Genomic DNA, 25,499 nt, shown 5'->3' with positions numbered 1-25,499 from the left:
GAGGGACAGAGGGAGGGAGAGAGAGAGAATCCTCAAGCAGACTCCCTGCTGATCGCAGAGCCCAACGAGGGGCTGGATCTCACCATCCTGAGATCATGACCTGAGCCGAAATCAAGAGTCAGACGCTCACCCAAATGAGCCACCCAGGCGCCCTGGTGGGTTCTGCCTAACCCTGGGAAGAAGGCAGCTCCACAGTGTGAGAGAGTCACCCCAATAACCAGCGATTTGTCAAACAGAGAGCTGAAGCTCACTCAAGCAATCCCACCACTTATTCCCTAAAGTGCGACTGGCTTAAGCAGTATCAAATAGGGCCTCAAGAATGCAGACATTAAATGTGGGTGATCGTCTAAAGGTATCCATAAAGGATAGAACTGTTACATACTCAGAGTTGGGACAGCTTCAAGGAACTGACCCCAAACCCCTCCAGTTAGTTAACTGAGCACAGTTAACCCTTACCAGCTAAAGCCATGCTTATTAGAAGGTGTGTATTTCTCCAGCAGGGCGGTTAACTTTAGGAGCGAGTATTTCTGCAGCAGGTTCATCTGGGCCACCGACTGGCAGTTAATCTGCAGAGACACGGAGTTTAAGCTCGGCCGATGGGAGCTCTGGAAGCTGTGCCATCTGAGCCTGTGCCTGCGGGAGGAGAGTGGGGGAGGGAGTGAGTACAAGGGCTCTTCAACAGGTAGATGCAAAATCGGCAGTGGCTGCTCGCTGGTGTCTTGTCTTAGGAACAGAGAGGACTCAACTTCCATCCCATTCTTTCCCCTCCCCCACTGGGGTAAAATACACCACCGCCAAGTGTACAGCTCAGAAGCCTTGAACACCTTCACACTGTTGCACAAGCATCACCAGCAGTCACCCCCAGGACTTACATCCTCCTTCCCAACTGAAATGCTGTACCCGTTAAACAGTCTCTATGCTTTTTGGATGTTCAGATCTCTTGGTCTGTCACTTTTCTTGGGAACCCACAGGGCTACAAATGCCACACCTGACCCCATTTCCCCCACACAAGGGCGGAAGCAGTCCCTCCCTGCCCCCCTTCCCCAATCTCCAGGGGGAAGCAAGGTTCTCACCTATTGGACCTGGTCAGGGAGGCCCCAACCCCAGAATCCCTCCTTTCTGGGATGTCCGAGGGCTCTTCGGGTTCATTCAGTGAGTTGCCCGTACTGTCCAGGTCACTGGGTGTGGCTCGGTCGTGGTCCACATCCAGGTGTATCTGCTTAGGAGAGGAGGGGCACGGAGAGACCGAGTCCAGAGCTGAGTCCGAGTCTCCCTCATCTGAAAACTTCTCCGACCACTGATTGACTATCCTCTGCATGCCCTTCACGTGGTACAGGATGTCATCCAGCTCGGGGAAGATGTCCTCGTTCTCCAGGTCGGCCAGGTCCCCCGAACTGGAATACAGGATGGAGCCCGGCACGTTGTCATAGATGCTCAGGCGACTGCTCATGGAGCTGGAGGAATTGCGTCTCTTGAGCTCCTTGGGGCTGTCGCTGTTTTCCCTCCTCAGGCTGATGTGACCGGGGCCATGGAAGCTTCCGGTCCTCCAGTTCACGGAGCTGTTATTCCCCAAGGCAGAGAAACTGCCATTGGAGAGGGCTTTGGGGAAAGTGCCAGGCTTATGATCTTCCGGGATGTAGAAGACTGTGTCCTCCGGGTAGCTCTCGCGGTTCCTAAAGTTCTGTTCCATAACGTTGTTGAAGGTGGACTGATTGAATGGATCAAAGCCCTCTAAGTACATGCCCACCCGCTTGCTGCAGGCGCTGAGACTCCGGGTCCTGGTGACCGGGCTGGGCGTGCTTACGGCGCTGCTCGTCTCTGACTGGCTGCTGCTGCTGCTGGTCTGCGTGGAGTTGGAGACGCTCCGCTTGCGCACCGCGGGCACGTTGATGTGGTTGCCATTGAGTGCGGAGATCTCCACACAGTTCAGCTGCTTCAGCTTCTCCTCGTCCATCCCCTCCTGCAGAATGGGCCCGCTGATTATCAGCCCCAGCTTGGAAGGCGCCTTGGGCTTGCCGTGGTGCGAGCCCTTGAGCTTCAGGCTCTCCATGCGTTTCAGCAGGCTGCGCGTCTTGGACTTGGCGTTCTTTTCGTGGCCCTTCATGCCAAAGCTGAAGCTGGACAGTTCCTTGGGAGAGGGCAGGCTGCAGAAGGAGTCATCGTGGCCCACTAAGTGGCTAGAGGAACAGACGCTGATGACTGAGTTCGTGCGGGGCGTCGCTGTGTCCCCAGCACGGGACGCATGCACGGGGAGGCTGCCCGTGCTGCTGAGGCTGAGGACCGAAGCCACCTCCTGGCGCTCGCTGAGGTCCGTCAGCATGCTTTCATGGCTCGCCGTGCTCTTCAGGGGGGTGTCATCGGGGGCCCCGGGGGCTGGGTCCTGCTTTGAAGAAAAGACATCAAACTCTTCCAGCCGGGACCACCTCTTGCTGTCCCTCTGGAAAGTCCATTTGCCGCTTATTGCACAAGGCTCGTCCTCGTCCGAATCCTCACTCTGCAAGGACAGAATGGAGGCATTCATCACTGGGACCGGCGGACAGTAGGGAGCAGGATGTGTACCCGGGCCAGAGGCCCAGGACACGGCTCATAATATGCCACTGGTGTCAATTACCCCTTTGTATCCTTATTTTATTATGTATTATTATTTGATTGGATGATGATCTTATTATTTTTTCACATTACAAAGATGTACCTCAGGACTTTAACAGGAAAAAGCCTTCCCGGGTGTTTCAGGCTAAGTAAGAGTTATTTTGTAGAAACTGCTGCATCTATAGGCTGTTCTTTAATGGCTCACAGAGGAAACCTCTTGAGATCTGTGAAAATTCCAGGCATGCAAAATATTTTGAACTGGAGTCAGCAACGGGTAGGACTCCCTCTGGTCTGCCTCCAATTCCGCGGTCTGGTGATAGCATGTGTTTATAGTCTCTTTTGCAATTAAAAAAAGGTAGTTTTCAAACCCTTAAGAAGAATGATAACCAGAATCTGTAGCCAACCTAGGAGTGTGCAACATCTCCTAACAGACCAGTGACGACACCAAGCAAGGGGATAAACCCCCACAATTTTTCAGTCTGACACTTTTCAGCTTCTTACCTGCTCTTTTTTGTTCCCTCCCGGACCAGACACGGGGTGGGGAGCTAACGCCACACGTGTCCTGTGAAGTTTCAACCTCAGACATGCTCCAGGCAATTTAACAAGGCTTCACAAATACCCAGTCCTGACAGCATGGAACATTCAAAAACATGAAGTAACACCGTTGCTGACTCTGCCTGATTTATGGGTGGGACTCTGGGTTATGCTACATCACAGACTATTGCATTTGAGCCCTCTAGGCGGGGTATCAAAAGGCACCATTCAGTAGGATGCAGGCCTTTCCCTCCGGTGTGGAGAATGTCACATGACCCACGTTTCACAGGACAATGAGAGCATCCCACGCTGACTGACAGACTCCTCTCCACAGCTCAGTGGGTGCTGAGGTTCCAGTTCATTTGTTTAAAAGGTTTAACTCCCCCAAGAAGGCAGCTTGTTGTAAGTGAGGGACTCTAGGATAATTAAAATTTGTACTCTGAACAGTCAGAGACAGAAGTTCTTTGACCAACCTGATTCCTGTTTACTCTAATTTGTGACACTCACTCCCGGGACTACACCCACCTTTTCTCTTAAGAGCTCATAAAAGGACCTCACATTTCAGACACGGAAGTTATGCACTGCCATTTGCCTAGAATGTGTGGGATCTCCTGCCCTTCCCGCCATCTCCCCCAACTCTTTTCCTCCCTCCAGGCTCCCATTATCCTTCAGTACCGCACAAGCCAGCCTTCTCTTCCATCCCTGGAGCCCTGAAACAGTTACTGTTACATGTGGGAAAAGAGAGTTTTTCCAAAGAACTTTAGCTTTAAGTCCTAAAGGGCATAATGGGCTTATGGCATTTCCTAAGTCTCCTTCCTTTAATCTGTAGTAGGCACTGAATTAACAACGCAAAATAATAGATGATTTGTTCCTGTCAAAAACAGTTGGAAAAAAAAAACCCTCATAGACACAGAGAACTGACTGGTGGTTGCCAGAGGCAGGGGTCAAAAGGTACAAACTTTCAGTTACCAAAATAAATAAGTTTTGGGGATGTGATGTACAGCATGGTGACTATAGTTGATAATACTGTACTGTATATTTGAAATTTGCTAAGAAAGATCTTAAAAAGTCTCACCACAACAATAAAATGTTGTAACTGTGTGGTGATGGATGTTAACTAGACTTGTGGTGATCACACTGTAATATATATAAATACTGAATCACTATGTTGTACACCTGAAACTAGTAGTATCCTGTGTCAATTTTATCTCATTAAAAAAAAAAAAAAACGAAACAGTGGGGAAACTTCAATTTATTGGCTAGCTGCAAGGACTGGTTTCAGTGACATAAGGCTACTTGATCTTGGGTAAACCGACTGGATTATGTACATTAAAAATGTAGATTTTTGGAATAAGGAAATAATAAGAGTTTGAGAGACAAAGACTCTTACAAAACACAATCCAATTTTTGGTCTGCCCGCTTTCCTCCCATCCTATTATACATTTTATATACTCACTCTCTTCCGATGTGGACTAATTTCCAGCTTCATCACTGCACATTTGTTTAAAGTATTTAGACGCCTACAGGGCAAAGAAAGAATATTAGCAAAGATAGGAAACCAAGGAGGGGTAGATAAATATTTTTTTCCAGACAGGTGGCATGTTTAATGAATTTCTTTCTTCTATAAAAATTATTCTATAATTCAGAACAGTGTTAGAAACTTCTTTACAAGGTGAATAGTTTAAAAATACCTTGACCTTTCTTAAACTTCTTCATTTAGATTGAGTATTACTATTTTATAAGAAAAGGACACCTTGCTATGGTACTATCAGGGGCTTCTTATTCTTCACAGAACAAACAAGTCTCAACGGGAAATTTATTCTTCCAAGAGTCCCTCGGTTGAGCCATTAGATAGCGCCACACAGTGCCAAGAAGTAAGAGCCAGTGATGTCTCCTTTCATAGAAACAGGAACCGCAACAAAAAACCAAACAGTGTTTTTGGTAAATAAAAATAAATGGTATATTCTACCTCCAAGCAAAATTCAAATAGAAAAATAAGCCAATTTTTAGACATAACAATCTTAGACACTCTGCTCAAAAACTTAGTGAGTTCTTACATGGTAAGGAAATTGGTGCCTCTTTGATATCCCAATTCTTTTTATAACTTCATGTATCGGACAGGATAATGTTTGGGACAGTCATAGCAATAGGGTAAATGATTACTGAAAGAATTTGTATACGGCAGCTTCACAGGTTACAACAGAGTTCATGAATCAGCACTTGAATCAGATTCTTTTTTGGAACAAGAGTGATATTTTTCCTTTGAATACTTTTTTACCCCTGCCAAGGAGTAGTGTCAATTTATAATTAGGGAAATAATTTCATTGGTTGAAAATGAAATACAAAAAAAAAAAAAAAAAAAAAAAAAAAAAGAAAAAGAAAAACAACAACAGAAAACAAACCCCCAAACAAAAGTCCTCACCAGGAAATAATGAAATAGCTGAAAAGAGAAGGCCTTTCCATACACAGGAGGACATGGTATTGTAGAAGTGTGAATGACAGCCCTAACAGCTTCCAGATGACCAGCACTCGGTCTTCCTCAAATAAACCTTCCGCATTATCTGCTGTCTTCCAAGCTCAGCTACCCAGTTTTTCCCATAATTGCAATTCTACATTTTTCATAGGATAAGAGCATTTAATTCACACAAATTCAAACGGACCAGGAGACTGCTTCTAGGTTTTATCTTTGGGATTCTGTCCTTGCAACTTGTCTAACAACTTATGCACAAGGATAGAAAGTATTTTTGCCTGCTGATAAGACTGCCTTTGATTTCATAGATTACGTGGTAGCCTGTTTACAGAATAAACAAAGATAGCTCAGAACGCCTCCGTTGCCTGTGTTCAGAAAAATTCTCTCTGTTGATGGGGAGGGAAAGAAAACAAATAACTTAAGAAAAAGCCCGAACTTTGAAATGAGTGGATATAAGGTCCCTCCCTAAAGGGGCATGCATTACTTAAATGACTTAGACCCACAGTGTTTGAGTACTCAAATGTTTTCAAGATTTAAAGAATCCCGAATGGTTACAGTTAGTCTTAGGTCTGGGTTTCATTAATCAAACCTGTAATCAAATACCTACTTGCCTTCATTTGGGCTTTAATGGTTGAGTGGTGTTTATAACCAGGTTTACTAGGCATGGAAACCTCTGGCAGCGGGGGAGGGGCTCACTTCACAAATTCTAGATTTGAGTCAAACAAAAAAGACCCCGGGGAGGCTAGTTATATGACGGACAACATTATCTTTTTTTATGTTGGTAACACCAAACTAATGGCACTTTGATTTTGAAGCCTAGAAGTTATTTCTTGGGGCTTCTGTAAAATTCATTTGTTCCCAGGACCTCCAAAGAATGCCCACTGGTGAGACCTTAGGTACTCGGAGAGGGACCACACTGAAACGAAACAGAGCTAGACCGAAGAGGGCTCGCTCCGGCTCGGGCGCCATGTTACTTCATCTTGGTCCTCACAACAACCCTATGGCACAGAGACTACTGTTTTCCTTCCTTTTATCGGTGAGGACATGGAGGTTTGGAGAGGACATGGGGGTTTGGAGAGGTCATGAATCTTGTCCAAGGCCACAGGAGTAAAACATGGCAGCTCTGACGCTCAAGAACAGTACAGCCTGCATTTTTTCCCAAAGTCAACCTCTATTTGATGCTAATACACAGAGCAGCTTCTACCCTAAGTATGATTCCCCAAATGAGCGGCAACTAGTATGTCGCACCATCTGTCCGGAAGGCGTGGTCCTTCCAACCCCCCTGGCCCTCGCGGGGGCCCAGCTCCAGAGGAATGTGTCAGTCTTATCTGCTGGGCAACTTGTACCCTGCTCTGAAGGGGGAGGGAGTGCAAGGTGGACCATCAAAGGCTCCTGAGTTTTGCTGCAGGAAGCTGCAGGCACTCTGATAAAAGCAAAGCCGGCGGGTATTTGGGCCTCGTATGCAAAATGAAAACAGGGACAAGTATCAGAGACATGCGAGAAAAGAGAAAGGAACAATTTTCCAAGTAAGACCTGACAAATAAGAATTGTTCTAATTCTTAAAAGATACTTTCTTGGAATTAGCGCAATTGCTTTAAAAATTTACTTCCTTTTAACTGAACAGAAATAGGAACAACGTTGAAATCCACTATGTGGCAGGCTGTTTGACATTGGTTAGGCATTCAAGGGCTGTTTTACAACGAAGTGCAGACTGAAGAGGATAGCTGGGATATGTACTTATCACTGTATGATTATCGCCTTATTTGCGTAATTCTTTGGTGTGTTGATAGGAGGAGTCAGTTACCACCTCCAAAGGAAAACAGTGATATGGAACATTTTTCAGAAGCTAGAGAGACAAGATCATCTCCGTGATCTATACACCCAACGTGGGGCTTCAACTCATGACCCCAAGATCAAGAGTGGCATACTTTCCTGACTGAGCCAGCCAGGTGCTCGGAGACAAAGATCATTTCAGAAGAGGTGTTCCAACAGTAGTTTGCATTATTATCTGTATATGATTTAAGGCAAGCAAACCACTCCCCCAGTATTAATATTGATGTGACCCTCTCATGATGTTGGCCTTATCACTGGGGTTGGATTATGCAGCATAACTAACAAAACTGGGACAAAGCCAATCTCTCGAAAGAAATACAAAAATCCCTTACAGGGGTAAATACAAGAAACTTGGTGAGCAATCCAAATCCCCAAAACTCAGAAGTTTCATAGCTGTAACTTTTGGTCACTACTAAACTTTGTATTAAGATAATTATCATTATGAGGGATGCCTGGGTGGCTCAGTCGGTTGAGTGCCTGCGTTCAGCTCAGGTCATGATCTCAGGGTCCTGGGACTGAGCCCCACTTTGGGCTCCCGCTCAGCAGGGAGTCTGCTTCTCCCTCTTCCTTTGCCCCTACCTCTGGCTTGTGTACTCTCTCAAATTAAAAAAAAAAAAAAAAGTCTTTAAAATAGTATTATCATAATTCTCAAGAAAGCATTAAGTTGGGGGCGCCTCGGTGGCACAGTTGGCTAAGCGTCAAACTCTTAGTTTTGGCTCAGGTTGTGATCTCAGGGTCATGAGACTGAGCCTTATGTCAGGCTCTGTACTCAGTGCCAAGTCGGCTTGACAGTCTCCCTCCCTCTCCCCTAACTGCTCATGTGCTCTCTCGCTCTCTAAAATAAATAAATCTTTTTTTTTTTTAATTTTTTTTTCTTTTTTACAGAGAGAGAGAGAGAGAGAGAGAGAGATTACAAGTAGGCAGAGCAGCAGCCAGAGAGGGGAGGAAGCAGGCTCCCTGCCAAGCAGAGAGCCCGATACGGGGCTCGATCCCAGGACCCTGAGATCATGACCTGAGCTGAAGGCAGAGGCTTAACCCACTGAGCCACCCAGGCGCCCCTAAAATAAATAAATCTTAAAAAATAAAGAAAGAAAAAGAAAAAGAAAAGAAGTGTGTGTCTTCTGCCCTAAATAGACTGCTGAGATCAGCATTATCCATGTAAGAATATAATAAATTTTTAAGCAGAACACTGATGTGTATAGGGAAGCAGTTGTAACATTCATGTGTGTGGAAGGGTGGCAGAAGAGAGAAACCATGTAAAAACTATTTTATTTATTTATTTGAGTGAGAAAGAGACAGAGTATGAGCAGGAAGAGGGGCAGAGGGAGAGGGAGAAGCAGACTCCCCGTTGAACAGGGAGCCCGACGTGGGGCTCAATCCCAGGACCCCGGGATCATGACCTGAGCTGAAGGCAGATGCTTAACTGACTGAGCCACCCAGGTGCTCCAAGAATTATCTTATTTAAAACAAACTTTAACAGGTTTTATTTAAGGTAAAAATGTTAAAATTAACGATTAATAATACTTCATGAAGTAAAACTTTACACCTGAGTTTCTCTAACAATTTTACCATATATATTTAAAATCAAGTTCTCAAAATATTTCAACAGGGCAAACGATGGAAGCCTGCAAGAAGTCTGTCAGTCTGGAGAGAACTTGACAAATCACAAAACTGTCAAACCACACCACAGCTTCATGATTTACTGGCCCTTGAATTCCACAGGCTGAGAGACTATGGGGAAGAGACTAGTGTAGCTCATGAGATGAGTATCCCGTCAAGAGTCAAACAGGTATGCCCCACCACTGTGCAGACAGCTAGGAACGTGCAGGGCATTTCAAAAGAAGATGCCTCATCGTTTTCTTTAGAACATTTGTTTAGGTCTCTCAAAAGGACAATCATTTGCCTTGAGAAGTCTGTGTGAACATGGACAAGCGCCTTGGGGTTTCCATTACAAACAAGTTGATGACTGTTCGTATGAATTCTGAAGGATTTCCTTTTTGAAAGGAAAACCCAACCTCAAGACTTTCTCTACATACTCAAATCTGGGCCTCCGTTTTGGGCCTAATAATTTTCAAAGCCCTTTAACACCCATTACCTTATTTCCTCCTCACACTAAACCTCTGAGACATCATTCTTTGCATCTGAGAAAACAGAAACCCAACCCAGCATACACTGCAGAGTCCACATACAGATGAAGAAGGTCTAGCTGTTCCTAGGCTTTTCTTTTCACAAAAGATCCTGAAACACAGATTTATTCCCTTTAAAGGGCGGTAGCTTCTCAAACAGAATAGAGAGCCAGTGAAAATCACAAAGGGCAGAGGATGACCTTCTCTTCAGAGGAGAGTGACACAATTTCAAACTGATGTTAAAAAAAAGTATTCAAGAATCTAATCACGACCCCTTTGGGCTACAGTGTGTAGCGATATCTTTATGACCCAGAAATTCCTAAGCTGTTGCTGCTGTTCAGAGGGCCCACTCACTGAGTGGCAGAAAATGTGTGAAATGGGTGATCTGACTCAATGCGTAAATATTTCTTAGGATCCATGTTATGAGTGACCTCATTTATATGCGTTATCACCAATGATGAATTGAAAAAGAAATGAATTCTATCCCACAGCTAAGCATTAAAACATTTAAAAAATGTCTGGAGTAGTTTATACTCCAGATGTTGTTGACTTCTTCCCTCCCAAACTGCATTAGTGACATTCTCTCGTTCCCGATGACATAGCTTTGGTATTACACACTACAGTGAGGGACTTGGGATTAGGCTGCCTTCAGAAAATGTGTACGTACCCTGGACATTTCTAAGCAGCCATTTCATTGGATTTGAAAAGTGACAGTGTTTCTGTGGTTAATGTGGCACTCTTGTTTTTCTTCAACCACGAGAACTAGTCACTTTCATATACCATCCTAAAGATCTTGCCTGTTTTTCCCTACAATCATGGTTTAAGTGAGTGGATTCAAAAAACACTGCCTTACAGAGGAAAGGCAAAAAATTATACTTTCCCTGAGCTACTGCTTTCTGTGCCTACAAAGGGGTTAATAAATTCCGAGTGTCGTTCTACCTTAAGGATGTTCTTCTAAGTTAAAATAAGTACTGAATGAAAGAAAATTAATTTCAATTTTACACAAAAAATCAATATGCAAATTTTTTCTGGGTATAACTTTTCCCCAGAATTCAGCTTTTATAGCTTGAAGGCTTTGAGGAAAACAACGAAGGATGAATAACTTGAAGATGAGTAACATGTCACGAAGAGTTGGAGAGGATCATTGGTGTCTCGCCATCATCTGCTACATGTATTCTCACTTCCACTTCACCAAAACCCCCCGGCTGCCCCTCAGCCCAAAGACCCACCAGCACAACGAATGAGGATTTCTGACAGGTTTAGGCACAGCTCACATCAATGCTCAGTTACTGCCCATCCACTGTAGCTTAAAGGCTTGTGCTGAGTTTGTCTATAACCTTATTTAATCCTATTGTTACTTTTTAGTACCTGGGGAAGCTGAAGAGGGTCACACAGAAGCTTCTCTGGAATTCAGGCAATGGTTCTCCTGACTCCAGCATGCCGTAACTCCCCCCCCCCGCCACGTACTCCTCTCAGTGTGTTATTTTTCATTCAATCTAACAGCCGCTATGACTCTGCTGGAGTATCTGGCTGGGCTTGTACACTCAATTACCCTGTTCCAAGTTTCCAGGCCAACTGAACAGTCTCTCTTTCAGCAGTCACATGGTATCGAACATGGAATGGTCTATTTCAGGGCCTCCTAGGGCAGTGTCATTTAATGGCAATATGAAATAACAAGGTATTACTTATTTTAATTAAAAGGCCTATAACTTATAATGAAGTAAATTACCATAACCATTCACTCATCAAACACCTGACTTACTTAGTAGAACCAACAGGAGCAAAAACCATTTTGATGATAACCTCATTCTAAAAAAAAAAAAAAAAAGAAACCACTCAAAACATTTCCATTTACCTGCATAAAGCCTCAATGGCGTCTCTGTCCAAAAAATCATGCTCTCTCTTGACCAAGGAAATATCAATGGGGAACAGAAGATCTATAAGAAAAATAAAAACATGTATTTATTGAACACCTAAATTCTTGCCAATCTAGCCGAGTTTAGCAGAGGGGAAAGAAAAGTAATTTCTTAAACACCTACTGTGTGTAGGGCACCTTACTTCCTATCAAGCGCTATGGGAAAATAAAGCAACTTAGGCCAATTCCAACAGCGTCCTCACTGAGCTTAGATGTAAAGTGGTCTGTAGACTCAAATACCCCTCCTTGTCAGAGAAGTGGTTCAAAACACTGTTCCACCTTGGAACAAATCAGCAGGCAACAGATCCCTGCTGTAAATTATAGTTTCGGCCAGAATCAACACACCAGAAGGATGCTTCCTTTAAATGGGGTGGTGGCTGTTGTTCTGTTGTCTTTCCATGTGTGTCTGCTCACATTTGATCAGGGGAAAAAGGTCACGGAAAACAGAGCCAAGGAAAGGTCTACAGAACAATGGCAAGTGGTAGGAAATGGAATCTAACCATTTGCATGACATCAAAAGCTAAAGAGAATTCAGGATATGCTATTTTTAAACAAATATTAGCACTTCCATATGGCTTTTCAGGAGTTTATATAACTCCCCCCTAAAACAAAAGGCTAGCTACAAAGCTGCTGGCGAACAATGGGATCCCAAATCCCTTAAACTGTAGGAGAGTTCAGTAGTCTACAATACTAGAAGTTATATCAGAACCGAAAAGAAGAAAGGGGGAAAAAGTCAACTCAATAGAAGAATTCCCTTTTTTATCCCTTATTGATAAATACATTCAAGAAGAGGGGAGGGCGACCCGTGGCACCACTGTGGAAATTTACAACTGCTCTGGAATTGCCACTAGATAAAAACAAGTTACCCTCTAAGGAGTTCCAGCTATTAGGGTATAATTGGTCTTTCCCGTAGAACGCTTACATAATATGATGAGTAAGAGTTCTTCTGTGCACCTCTGTGGTCAGGAATGGGGGCAATAAATCAGCACAGCAGGAAACAGGGATTAGCATAACCAAACAAAAACAAAGACAAAAACAAAAACAGAAAAACAAAAAAACCAACCCCATGGCCTCTGAAATGGCTAATAACGCTTTGTACAGGGATAGACTGGGCTCTCAGACTCCCAGGAGATACAAGTGATCAGTCATGTTCTAGTTCCTGGGTTGACTGTGACGTTTTCATGATGGAGCCCCTTATTTTTAACAATCTACTTCCTAGAGATAACGCTTAAGAGCACTTTTTTTTTTTTTTAAATGTTGGAAACAACATCAATACTGTTACAGTCCAATTCCTTTTTCTGAAGGCATAGAGTTCTTTATTGTTACCTGAATAACACAGGCAGACCAATGAGGCAGTCCAAGTTTAACAAAGAAATACGTGAAACTTGGTACTTAGGAATTTATCTCTTCATTATTTTACGGACCAACTCCATATGTAAGCTTATAGTGAATGTCAGCTATTAGTGAATACCGCAGACTCTGAAACTGTTTGAAGGTTGTCACATTTTATTTCACTTTGAGTAGACATCAAGAACTTTTAAGTATTAAATAACAGAGCTGACCCTAAAGAATATATTTTAATACTTCCAGAGGGTAACATCTGATCTATAAATGTAAACGAAAAGCTCACGTCTGTTAAGTGTATAGGAGACCAGGACCGTGTTATTTTAATAATTCTAACTTCGTGTACCCAGAACTGTCCTTTAGATTCCTTTCTGATCCCAAATTCACTTTCAGATTCTGTTTAAAAAACAAACAAAATCTAGAGTAGGTAGGAACTAAATGTAAGAGAGAAGTGAAGTAATTCAATTGCTTTTATTTGCCTAGACTGTTCTGAAAGAACCAGCTTTTAAAAGATACGATTTATTGATATATAGAAGTTCTCAGAGTTCTTCAGGTTAGGATTTCATCTTCCAGCTTGAGTTTAAGGGCAGGAAGTATAAATTGCCAAAGACCGAAATAAAGCAAAACAGGAAGACAAGGAATGTGTGGGTTGGTGTGTAGTGTGTTATACTCACCCTACAGACCGGGGCAGGGGGGCAGGAGAGCAGAAATTATCGCCTAGAACAATATACAGTATATCCCCCAAATAGGCTTATGCTTCAAAAGATTTGTAAATGTAAAGAGACCCCAAACACATCCTGTGGAAAATGCAGTCAGAATTTTGGGAGTAAGACAGAGACTAGAAAGGAGTCTTAGCGAACATACACTCATAAGAAAGTGCTGCTTGGCAGCAAATCAACACCAAAAATGAACATAATTGAAGGAAATTTAATTTCTAAACAGGAGAACAAAAGGAACAAAAGGACAGCCACCTTCCTGCCACTGCAAATGCAATTATCTTTCCCCATCTCCAGTGGAGCTGTGAATTGAATTTGATAGGATGGTGGTCCCTCCCCAACCCTCCCCAGAGCCAAGCCCTTCTGAAAGACAGAGATACTGTGAATGTTAATAGGTCAGGAATCCTCTCTAAAGAAGATAAGCAGCTCCACAGTAATAAACATGCAGGTTAACCAGCCCCTTAAAAAAAAGAGATAGGGAGAAACAAGAAAAAGAAAAGGAACTGGAAATATTCTCTATAATGTAGGAATAGTAAGACCTTTTACACAGTCTAGCAATAAAATAATTCTGAATTCAACTTCATGGGAAAATATCCCACATTCAGTCCTGGCTACCAAGAGGAAGACCAGGTATGGTAAATTAGATAATGAATTAATTAAGCTGAGTGAGCGAGGAAAATAAAAAAGATCTCTATAGTCTCTCTCTGCCTGATCTGCTTCTGGGGGGTACTCACCCACCCACTCCGTATCCCTCCTCAAGGCAACCTGCTGATCATGTCTGGCACTTTCAAGCTTACAAACTATACCCTCTCTTAGCATGGGCTTTTTGCTCATGTGTTAAAGAAGGTTGGCAATGACCACTAGCTCCCATGAGAGCCCAATGTCACTGTTACAGGAAGTAGTTTGATTGTCATTATCCTAGGAGAAGAGAAGGATAAAAGACATGATTTTAAAACTATTGTGAGAAGAGCTGAACATCTTTGGTGAAAATATTTAAGTGACATCATTTTAACCCAATCTTTTAGAAATTTCATCACATGGTGGCTATCTCCTAGTATCCCCTTCCTTCTTAAGTGATGAAAAAGACATATTTTTAAAATGTAAATTAACCCAAACTATGTTTTTTGAGATTATGGCAGTCCCTTAAACATCTTGGATGTTGGAATTACGTTTTTGTTTTTATAAAATAGGTAGCATTTTACCACAGTGTTGGGCATCCCTGTTGGTGTAGAATTAATAGTGGCTTCTTGGTTAGCTGAATGAATGAATGAGTGAATGAGAGACATCTCTGTGTCATCATCTCAGTAAAGTTATGGAAATATGGAAACAAAGAAAGCTCAAGGTCGAAGCAGCTCTGGAACTCATTTAACTTACTCAGTTTAGGAATCTCTTCACTATTCATCCAGACTTTGCTTGCGAATTACCCATAAAATGGAGTTCACCAGTTCAGAACTATGATTCTTTTTCAATGACTTCACATAGAGTATGATAAAAGGCCCATGCAAATGAACAGCCTATTCATCTCGCCACACCCATGGCATGGCACGCTCTACCCAGACCAGGCAGTCAGACTCTCAGGAAGAGGGAAGACTGAGGAGCTCTTCCCCCACCGCTACAGAATCTGAGTGACCTCCAGGGCACTGATGACAAAATGAAGGAGTATACGTTCAGCCTAGATCTTCATTCTTTTTCCCCTTTTAACGGTCCATTTTCCTTAGTTAAAAAATTGAATGCCACAGAAAAAAGAATATTCATCAAATGACAATCTAAACCAAGGTAAAAAGCCTAATTACAACCCAGGGGGCCACATCTGTAACACATGACCATAAAAGCTTACTATTTAGAATAAAGAGCTCTTAGAATATCATTACGAAAAGTGCAACTGAGTCATGAGGAAAATGGGCAACAGACATTTCACAAAAGAACACATATAGACTACCAGATGATAGGAAGACATGAGCATTACCATTCATGATGAGGGAAGTGGAAGTCAAAGTATATCCATGCTGACTGGCAAAAATTAAAGCCTGACAATATCAAGGGTTGAGAGCACATGGACAGACAGGATCTTTATATATCACTGGTAGGGCTGGTAGGGGTGAAAATCTGTACAGGCGCTTTCGAAAAATCTGCATTATAAAACTGAACATAGGTGTTCTCTGTTATCCAGTAATTCAGCTCCTCCAGGGGTGAAAATCTGTACAGGCGCTTTCGAAAAATCTGCATTATAAAACTGAACATAGGTGTTCTCTGTTATCCAGTAATTCAGCTCCTCCAGGGGTGAAAATCTGTACAGGCGCTTTTGAAAAATCTGCATTATAAAACTGAACATAGGTGTTCTCTGTTATCCAGTAATTCAGCTCCTCCAAATACTGACAAATTATCGCTGATGTGCCACGAGAGTATAAAACTGTATGAGCATGTTCATAAGCCTACAGATTGTAAAAGCAAAACAGAAAAAGCCAAAATGCCCACCCATCAGAGTGTGAATGTGAATCAACTGTGGTCCACACACAACCGGCTGTTACATGGGAGTCGAAGCAAGTGATCCAGGGGGACACAAAGTACAGAAGAATCTTAACGTAAGTGTCAGAAGAAGTGAAGAAAGCGAAGTCCTACAAGATTACACAGAGCATAATACCCTTTTTATAAGGGTAAAAGCAACTTTATAAAAATACATATATTACAAAAATGTCATAAAACTATATAAAGCAAAGCAAGAAAATGCAAGGAATTACAGAAGTATCAGAATGAGTTGCTTTGGGTCGGGGGTGGCAGAGGGATCTAATGGGTACATTATTATCAAGCTTTTGCTTTGAGTGGTGGGGGGGTCTTAGGACTTGCTACATTGCTCGCTTAATGAAATATTTTAATTAGTAATAATATGTCTGAAAATAAATCATAGATCAGTAGTATCATGAACCAAGGATTTGAATATGCCGATTAAAAAAAGCAAAAACAAAAACAAACACAAACAGGACTCCTCACTCACCTTCATAAAGCTGCGCGTACTGGGGGAAACCAGTTGCCCGTAGCCAATCACAAGCTTCCTTGGCTTCAATCTCTGTAACAGAGATTGAAAGGGGTCAGTTTCAATCAAAGACAGACAAACGGGTCAGTCATGGGCAACTCAGCATGCTTGCTTCTTTAACAAACTCTGATTTGGTTAGACAAGCAAAATACGTCTGCTGACAATGGATAAACAAAATAAATAAAATAAATACACATATACCTACGTGAATTCGACTTAACTCAAATGGTTTAAAATATGGTACACCTTTTCGGAATTTAAAAAATGCATTTTTATCTATCTTTCCTTGAAAAATAAGAACGGGGTCCTAGCAGTTGGTGACTGTGCTTCTTTTGTGTTCGGGTTATAAATGATCATGAAAATAGGGCCTATCAAGCAGGTTGAAGAGGGATTAAGTAACCTTAAGCTGGTTTACTTTCACATCATTGACAGGTGACACCCTGGAAGAGAACTAACCTGACCAAAGCGAGAGACCTTCTGTCCCGCAATGGGATGAGCAGAAAAGGCCCAGCCAGGCACGTGTGGCAATGTGCTTTTCAGTGCCCCCACCAGTAAGAGACCCCGGCTGTCAGGTGACCCAGAGGGCATTAGGTCAATAAATTCCACAGTCCTGGCAGGATGAAATGCCTAATAAAGCTCTACTTCCCTGTGGTTAACATCTTGTAGATAATATTGATAAACAGCAAGGCCAAGAGCGCTGACACACTGTGTTCAACTCACTCAAGCACGGATTTACAATCCCGTTAAAACTGACTCACAGAGGAGGTCTGGGGCACATTCATTAGCTTCTCTCTGCTGGCACAAAGAATATTCTTTCAACTCCTCTTCCCACCTTCCACAGGCCACCGGAGTACTTAGCTATGTGAGGTGATTCATTCATTTATAAATGTCTTAACATTGCTTAATTTATTCCAGATTCAAATCTTCATTAAGAGAGCTCTGCTCTGAGCCAGATGGAGGCGGATAATCTGTATTAGGAGAAGCACCCATAGCTCACTTTTGTCTAGTAACTATGGTTTCGAAGCATTTTTTTCCCTATTATTTCATAAGTTTCTTGGCCTTTAAAAGGTCATTAAGAACACTCAAATTCAAAACAAAACAAACAACAACAACAACAAAAAGAACACTTAAATTCATGAAAGCAAGTAGGGTTGTCCTTCCAGAGCATCCAAAGAGACAAACAACTTGCTGTCTTCTGATGAGTTAGTGAATACCCAGACTAAAAACAGCGCAGGCACGAGGGGGGAAATAAATGGCAAGGCTAAGTTTATTTTCACAAATCTTTTCAGTGTGGCAATGAAGCAGCATTTCTAAACACAAGATTCAGGAGTGAATCTGGGGTTGGAGGAAGTGACAGACATGTAGAGAACCTCAATGCTTGCGCAGAATAAAAGAATATACGGAACTGTCCAGTGTCAATTACCTGTACTTAAGCTTTTTTGTGTATTAATACGCACACCTTGTCTCAGAAAGGGATTAAAACAGCTTTACGTAAAATCATAAACATTTTCTAGGAAACTGTATTGCTGGAAAAGATTAAAAATGCTCAATGTTGTATTTTAAAGAACGAGAAAACTTTTCTCCATGTCTGCTCAAAGATAGATATGGAAAGAAAAAAAAAGCTAAGTGTTTGTTTAAAAAGAATTTTTTTTAAATAACTCACTCCTCCTGACTATTTAGAGGTTACTTCCATGGAACAGATTGTTAGACTCTGAACAACAGATTGTTCAAAAGTAAATGCGCTCGCTTTCTTAATATTTTACTCAACAAATGGTAACCCGAAATTCTCAACATCCACTTGTTTTTTACTATATTCAGACATGACATCGGATCAGCACAGGCACAAAAAAGTCTTAATTAGACACACCACCAGCCAATATTGCCACGTTTTTAGAGCATGTTCCTGATTTTCTGACTAAAATGGCTTCCTGCCAGGAGGCACGTAAGATGCAAGGTATTTTTCTAAAAAACCTTTACATTTATTTATATAGTACTTTACAAATTACCAAATGCTCTCATATATATTGCTCGCTTAAGGTCCCGAGCGAGTTCAGGAGCCCATAAATGCCTACTGCTGAGTTGCCATTCTTTAACTCACTTTCCAACACTAAGGAAATGAAAAGCTCCCAAATGACCAACCACAAATTCATTTAAAGAGCTGTGTCCAAACAGCCACTCTGCTCAGGGCCCTTTGGATAGAAATAAATGATGTAAACAGGCAAAGGTTTGCATCTTCAGCAGATAATCTAATTAAAGGCTTACAATGGCTAAAAAGCAGTATTTTCAAGAACTACCGAGATCCAGAAATTTTACCCTCCTTTTCCTTACCCTAAAACGGACGAAAATGTCTTTCTTTTAGATGTGAAACCATAGAAAAAAGGCAAGTCAGTATCTGGTTGACATTTAAGAAAGCGTACTCATGAAAACTTGGGCTGCAGAACAAATGAAAACTTAACACACTGCTTCTGTAGAAACCAGAATGACAACATCGGAAAACTATAAAAAGTTGTCACTGATTTTTTAATAAATGGAACAATTATTGACTTCACTCCTACCCCTTTTCCAATGACCAAGAGAAAATGGTAGTAACAATCCAATCTAAGTACTGATTTTTAACAAATCAGTATTTTCATTTTATTTAACACGAAATAAACCCATGTCTATATCCAAGTCGGGTACAGAACACTCCTTCCAGTTTTAGCCCCTGCCCCAATCCAAAACAATACGTTTCTTCCTGTCTCCCAACTAAATGCTCTCCTCTCTCAGGGAAACGATCCACCAGACCTGGCACATCAAAGGTCCAAATGTAAAGCCTTTATCTTGTCTTTCCCTCACAAACTTCACTAGAGCCCCACTGCTTAGAAAATCGAGTCTAAACACCTCTGCGTGTTTTCTCTGAGCTCTCCATGTGGCACGCAACCTAATTTTTCCAGTTACCTGTGCTTGCTCTACCTCCAAACCAAAGCAAACTCAATGCTCATCTCCCCATATACCACTGTGATTTCCTGGCATCAAATACTCTCCCATCTTCTCAGTGTCAAATTTTACTTTTCCTTCAAGGTCCATCCCAAATGTTGCCTCCCCTAGGCAGACCTTCCAGATGCTTCCTGACAGTTCTATCAATGGCTGGCTTTTATTGCGTGCTTAATATGTGCAAGGACCTGTCTAAGGACTTAAGGAATATTAACTCATTTACTTTTCACATTGATCCGAAAACATGGATTACTAATATCCCCAAGATACTGAGATGAGGAAATAAGCAGAGAAATAACTTCTTAAAATGAGGTATTTTTTTTACATTCAAATGCCAGAGTAGAAAAAGAACTAAAACTCATAGAAATTAGTAAGACAGGGGCTCCTGGGTGACTCCTTCAATTAAGCATCCAACTCTGGATTTCAGCTCAGGTCACGATCTCAGGGTTGTGAAACAGAGCCCTATGTTGGGCTCTGCAATGGGCAGAGAGACTGCTTAAGATCCTCTTTGCCTCTCTCTACCCCTCTCCCACTCTAAAAAAAAAAAAAAAGAGAGAGAGAGAGAGAAATGGGCAAGACAGGTTCTTCACTTAAAAAAATGTATAACAAGTGCCTTTAAAATATTAAAACCATGGACCCACTGCATGACTTCAGTCACTAAATCCCCTTTGCCAGTTTTTGGAGGCCCCTAACTGGCTCTAAAGGTATGACTTTTCTTTTAGGATATGCAACTATAAGGATGATTTTTTTAAAAACCATTCTCCATTGGGCAGAAATGCCATCAGAAACTAAAAGTACAATGGAAATACAATGTCACTTTAATGCCTGGGTTTTCTCTGAGCAAACAACAGACAAATGTGCTAAGGAGGAAACAGGAAATATTTATTGGAACCAGCTTTAGTGGTTGTATAAGATGAATGAGGTCCAGAAGACCTTTTTGTGTAAGCCTGGGAACCATTAGTCCATATTTGCACATTTCCTGGCATGATGGGATGACCCTACCTTCCTCTTACCCCTCAACAGTGAGTTAAACAGAAATCCCCCAAGCCCGTCATCATTCTGCTGAACCTGCTGATCTCAACCGGCTGAGCAACAGTAACCAGGTCCAAGTGGGATGGGATTACTTCCATGTCTCCGTGCCCTGTCTTCACAGTGGGAACCGTCAGGCTCTCTCTGTCTTCCATGACAACATGCTATCAAAATCAGGACTCAAGGCAAATGCCACAGCTACACAGACTGTATCCTTTAAATAAAGTCTAAGGAATTGGAGGACTGCAAGAAAATCCCAGATTCCTTGGGTTCTCCCAAATATGACAGACCTGTGGCCAAATATCCACAGAAATGTTGATGCTTTTACAATCACAGAGAAGTACATTTGCTGTGTGAAAGCAGGTGGTTATTTTCTGATCCAAAACAAAACTCATTTCTCTCCCCTGATCACACAGATTCCCTCCGATGGGAAGAGGATTCTTACCGATTCTCCAGCCTCGGTTGAGGTGGCACGACAGGACTGTCATGCAGCTGGGCACCAATGGCCCATCTGTCCTTGGCAGTGGGCTTCATAGGGCAGCCTACTGGAGAAGCACACCATGGCTTCAAAACCTTGATCTCAGTGGCTCCCAGACCAGGATGCAGTAGGTATCATGTGGGGGGAATCTTCCTAAAACCACCAACTACCATACACTCCCAGGCATCTGGATTTTCTCAGTCTAGGGAGGACGGGACAGCGTCTTTTAAAAGAAGCTCTCTAGGTAAATTTAAAGACAGGCAGCCAGACATTTCTCTGTATTCTTGTGTCGGGAACTCCTTCTCCCCGGACTACCAGAAGAGTCTCCCAACTAAATTCTGTCAGAAGCTTTGCTCCTCCTTACCCACAACAAATCTATCCTAACCCAAGAGTCCCTGAGCCCCTGGATTCACTTTTACGCAGCGCATAATTCGTTACGTCACTCCCCTGCTTATAATTCTTCAGGGACTCTCTACCACCTTCCAGATACAATCCAAACTCAACAGACCCACAGCCTTCTTTTTTTTTTTTAAGATTTTATTTATTTGTCAGAGAGAGAGAGCATAGGCAGGCAGAGGCAGAGAGAGAAGCAGGCTCCCCACCGAGCAAGGAGCCCGATGTGGGACTCGATCCCAGGACGCTGGGATCATGACCTGAGATGAAGGCAGCTGCCCAACCAACTGAGCCACCCAGGCGTCCCCACCCACAGCCTTCTTAATTTGGCCTCTGCCTTATCCATTTGGCTCCTGGAAGGCCTCCAAATGCAAGCTTTGTTCGTCTTACTGAACTCCTTGGGGTTCCCAGGAGGCATCAGGCTCTCTCACACCTCGAGCTCTTAATCTGTTCTCCCTCTGTCCCCAAATTCCCCCTTCTCCACCCCATCGACTTCTCTGTTCCACCTTCCCCATGCTGGGTGAGGAACACCTATCAAAGTCTTCTTAATTCATTTGTATACCCCCAAAAGACTATTTTCCCACACTGCATAAATATACTTGTGTGAAGGAAAAGAGAATCCGCTATTTTCCTTTTTTCAAAAAAAGACTATAAAGTAGAATATGAACCTCTTCTTTTCACCATTAATAAAACCAAATGTTAAACACACACATCTGCCAAAGACCAGTTATCAGGATTTACCTATGTAAAACGAATTCCTATAGGCTAAGTCAGATAGCAGAATGTCTTTATTAATATTTATTACACTCTAATGTTATCTAATCACAGCAAAGAGTTTGACTAGCAACGAACAACATTCCTACCCTCAGGTGCCTAAAAACATTCTAAACATCTGTTGTGCATATTCTGAAAGAAACCAGTTGTGAAGCTTCTGGAAGAGCCGTCAATACTAATTCAGTTTCTAAGGCTGTTTGGCCCAACAGTAGCTGACCCAGCCCCACGTTTAGGTATATTCTAGTATAGCCGTACATTTAAGTGAAGCCAACCACCCTTCACGTCCCCCTTCCCTCAATATTTATTTATTGGACATCTATTAAGTACGCTGCCAAATGTGCTCGGGGACAATCAGACACAGGTTCCTGTCCTGAAGCAGGAAGCCAAATGAAAAGGTAATTCACAGTTGAGTACATGGTGTCCCATGATCCTCTACTAAGGAAAGATCTGATTTCCTAAGAGCTAAAGGCTATTCTAAGGTCCTTGTGCGAAGTCCAAGTGACTGGATACAGGCACACCACTGAGTCCCCAGTTCCTAGGTGGAAGTCCCAGTCCTAACTGCAGTTCACAAACCCGAGCTTCTTAATCTACTGCGTCTGTCATCTCCTCTCCCTCTGCGATCACATCCAGCACACTGGCCGCTTTTCAGCTCCGTATTCCCTTTTCCTGATTTAGTTTTTCTCCTTCCAAAACATTTGCTTATTTATGTTCACTTTCTGTCTCTCCCCTTGGTAAGCTCCAAAAGGGCAATTTTCTTTTGTCTCTTTTACTCTCTGATCCATCCCAACCACCCACGGCACACAAAGCAGTTGCTCAATAAATAAGTATCACATAAACACAGTATGATTTTTGTCTAGTGAAAGGGTCTCAATTTTTTCTGACCAGGATCCACAATAAGAAATACAATATATGTTATAACCTGGTACACAAATGTATGTATGCACAGGTGTACACACACACACACACAAATTTATGTATACTAACACATGAGTTTGTAAGCACATGCCAACTGAAATAAGTTTCACCAAACTGAGACTTAAAATACGTAATACATTCTTATGTCTTTCTATTCCATTTAAAAAATAGTTATTTGTTACCTACCAGAACAACCCGTTTGAAATGTATTATTTTCACACCATAGCTTTTTCTTACAAAGAAAGAAAAGAAAAGGAAACTAAGAACTTCCTACAGAGGAGAATGCGATGTGACTGTCTGAATCCAGAGGTGGGAGGTGGGAGGGGGCTGCTTGAGCACATGGTTTATGCTCGGCCTTTATTGAAGGAGGGGTGATGATCTCACAGGGAAGACTGGATGGGGGAGACAAGATTCATAATAAAGGAGACAGAAAGTCAGGAGGAGAGATGCTGATACCCAGGTGTTTGCGAACAAATGGCGAGCAGTCCGATTTACTCTAACACTGACAAAGGAAGGAGGCATGAAGTGGAAAGCAGGTTATCCCATGGAGCAGAGAGAAGCATCTCCTTAGCCTGGTGACCCAAAGAGCAGCCAACATCATTTGCTCACACATAAAACAGCTTTGCTTCTGGGTGCCTCGACGCTTTCTAATCATCCATCACAGAAAGAGGGCCAAGTATTACCTGTTAACAGGTCAGGAGAACAGGTCCAGGAAAGAATGCATTGCTTTGTTAAGTAGCCTTGAGAAAAATACTCTCTGGACCTGTTTCCTCCTCTGTAAAACCTGAGATTGCCATAGGCTTTGTAAATTCCCCAAGGTTCTGACTCTGGTTTTTCCTTTATGCCAATTTCCCCTTCTCTCTAAGACCACCTTTAGAATAGGTTCCGTTTCTGCCATTAAGTTTCCAGACGTATCGTCAATTACATGAGGAGACATTTCTCTTCCCTCAAAACACTGGTTCAATAGTTCAGTTCCCCAGTTTTGCAAATGGACTGAAGTTTATTGCTAAAATTTCTAATGTGGTTTTTAACAGATCAATTCCTTGTTCTGTCTCACACAAAGCCAATGTTCATATTACAGGGGAACTCAAAATGCTACATATTTTTGCTTATGTGGGCGTCCACAGCCCTCACACTAAAATTCATCTTTTTGGAGAAACACACTCGGGAAACCCTGGGTTTTCTTCTGCTTACTGAGCTCTTCTATTTGGGCCTCCCCCTAGCAGCATCCTGGCTTCTGCTGCATCAGTGGGCTGGGTGCTGACATGTTTCTTGGCGCTTTTCATCCTTTCTCTTCACCACTGCGAAGCTGGCTCAGAGTTTGGGTAATTTGCTCAAGGTTCCAGAACTACCCTGCTCTCCCAGGCTAGAGCACTTGCTGCATACTTTGCCTGCCTGCAGAGATTACTCTCACTTTTCAATCACCAGACTGTTTTTCAGTACAAGGAAAAACGGCAGATTTGGGGAAGTTTTCTTTTTGTGTGTGTGTATTTTTTTTTTCCCTCTCTCTCTCTGCTGCTTGAGGTCCAGAGGTAGATATGTTGCTTTCTAAAGAAGAACATTCCTAGAAATAATATAAAGGGGGGGGGGGAAGGTTCCATTTTGCCCAATGATGTGATGACAACTTAATAAAGGGTTTTGCTTGAAAGAAGAAAACCCTGAGACACGCCCTACAAGCCTCTACCTGGGATTATGCATGTGAAGAGACACTTGGCATTGGGAAATGCAATCAACTGAATCCCCTTTGGGGATCATTTAGTTCAAGTGTTTGCAAAATATTGTTTTTTTCATATCAAAGAATATATGCTCTTCCCTCACAGAGGCAAAGAGCTCTGTATTCATGTGAGGCCCTGTGAGACATGGTTTGAGCTCAGGTACTCCAGACTTAAATGGATCCATCCAGTTATTTCCAGGAACAGAAAATAATCTCCCAGCTCATCAGAAACTGGCAGAAAGAAGTAAAACTGAAATGAAAACACACTACTCAGGAAAAGGCGAGGGCCTCATCACATTTTTCTATGTCTATGTGGGGTGGATAAAAAGAAAAACAAAACCCCTTTGGCTTACATACATACATGCAAACACACTTCTACTATTCTACATCAAATATTTATGCATTTCCAACCATGCATTGCTAAGAAAAATGACTTGAAATAATTCTTAAAATACAAAACCCTTTAAAGATCATAATTGTAGGGATTAGGAAAACAATTTAAACAATTTCAAGTAAGGAAACAATCTAAGTATCACACTTACGAGGACCCTTGCTTTTTTTTCCTGAGTCTCATTTTTTCCCATAAAATGAAAGATTTTAAGATTTTAGGTTTTCAGGTTACACAATCCATTTCCTTTTCAAGGCAAAATACTGGGTTACAAACC

General features: G+C 42.3%; 1 protein-coding gene across 4 annotated transcripts in view; it reads right to left on the bottom strand.

Annotated features, from left to right (window-relative positions):
- Positions 1-25,499, bottom strand: part of DLC1 (DLC1 Rho GTPase activating protein) — a 418,852-nt gene that overhangs the window by 10,732 nt on the left and 382,621 nt on the right. For all 4 annotated transcript variants that reach the window (XM_045997026.1, XM_045997029.1, XM_045997031.1 and 1 more), the window contains 5 exons: positions 16,520-16,591; positions 11,408-11,489; positions 4,580-4,643; positions 1,074-2,494; positions 457-633 (listed from right to left, as the gene is read on the bottom strand). In XM_045997026.1, the coding sequence (XP_045852982.1) occupies positions 457-633; positions 1,074-2,494; positions 4,580-4,643; positions 11,408-11,489; positions 16,520-16,591 (1,816 nt within the window). The remainder of the gene's footprint in view (positions 1-456; positions 634-1,073; positions 2,495-4,579; positions 4,644-11,407; positions 11,490-16,519; positions 16,592-25,499) is intronic.

This window comes from Meles meles, chromosome 2 (genome assembly GCF_922984935.1).
Source record: "Meles meles chromosome 2, mMelMel3.1 paternal haplotype, whole genome shotgun sequence".
In the NCBI taxonomy this organism is placed as follows: domain Eukaryota; kingdom Metazoa; phylum Chordata; class Mammalia; order Carnivora; family Mustelidae; genus Meles; species Meles meles.
Note: the sequence above shows the minus strand (reverse complement) of the source record. Positions and strands in the feature narration are given on the sequence as shown.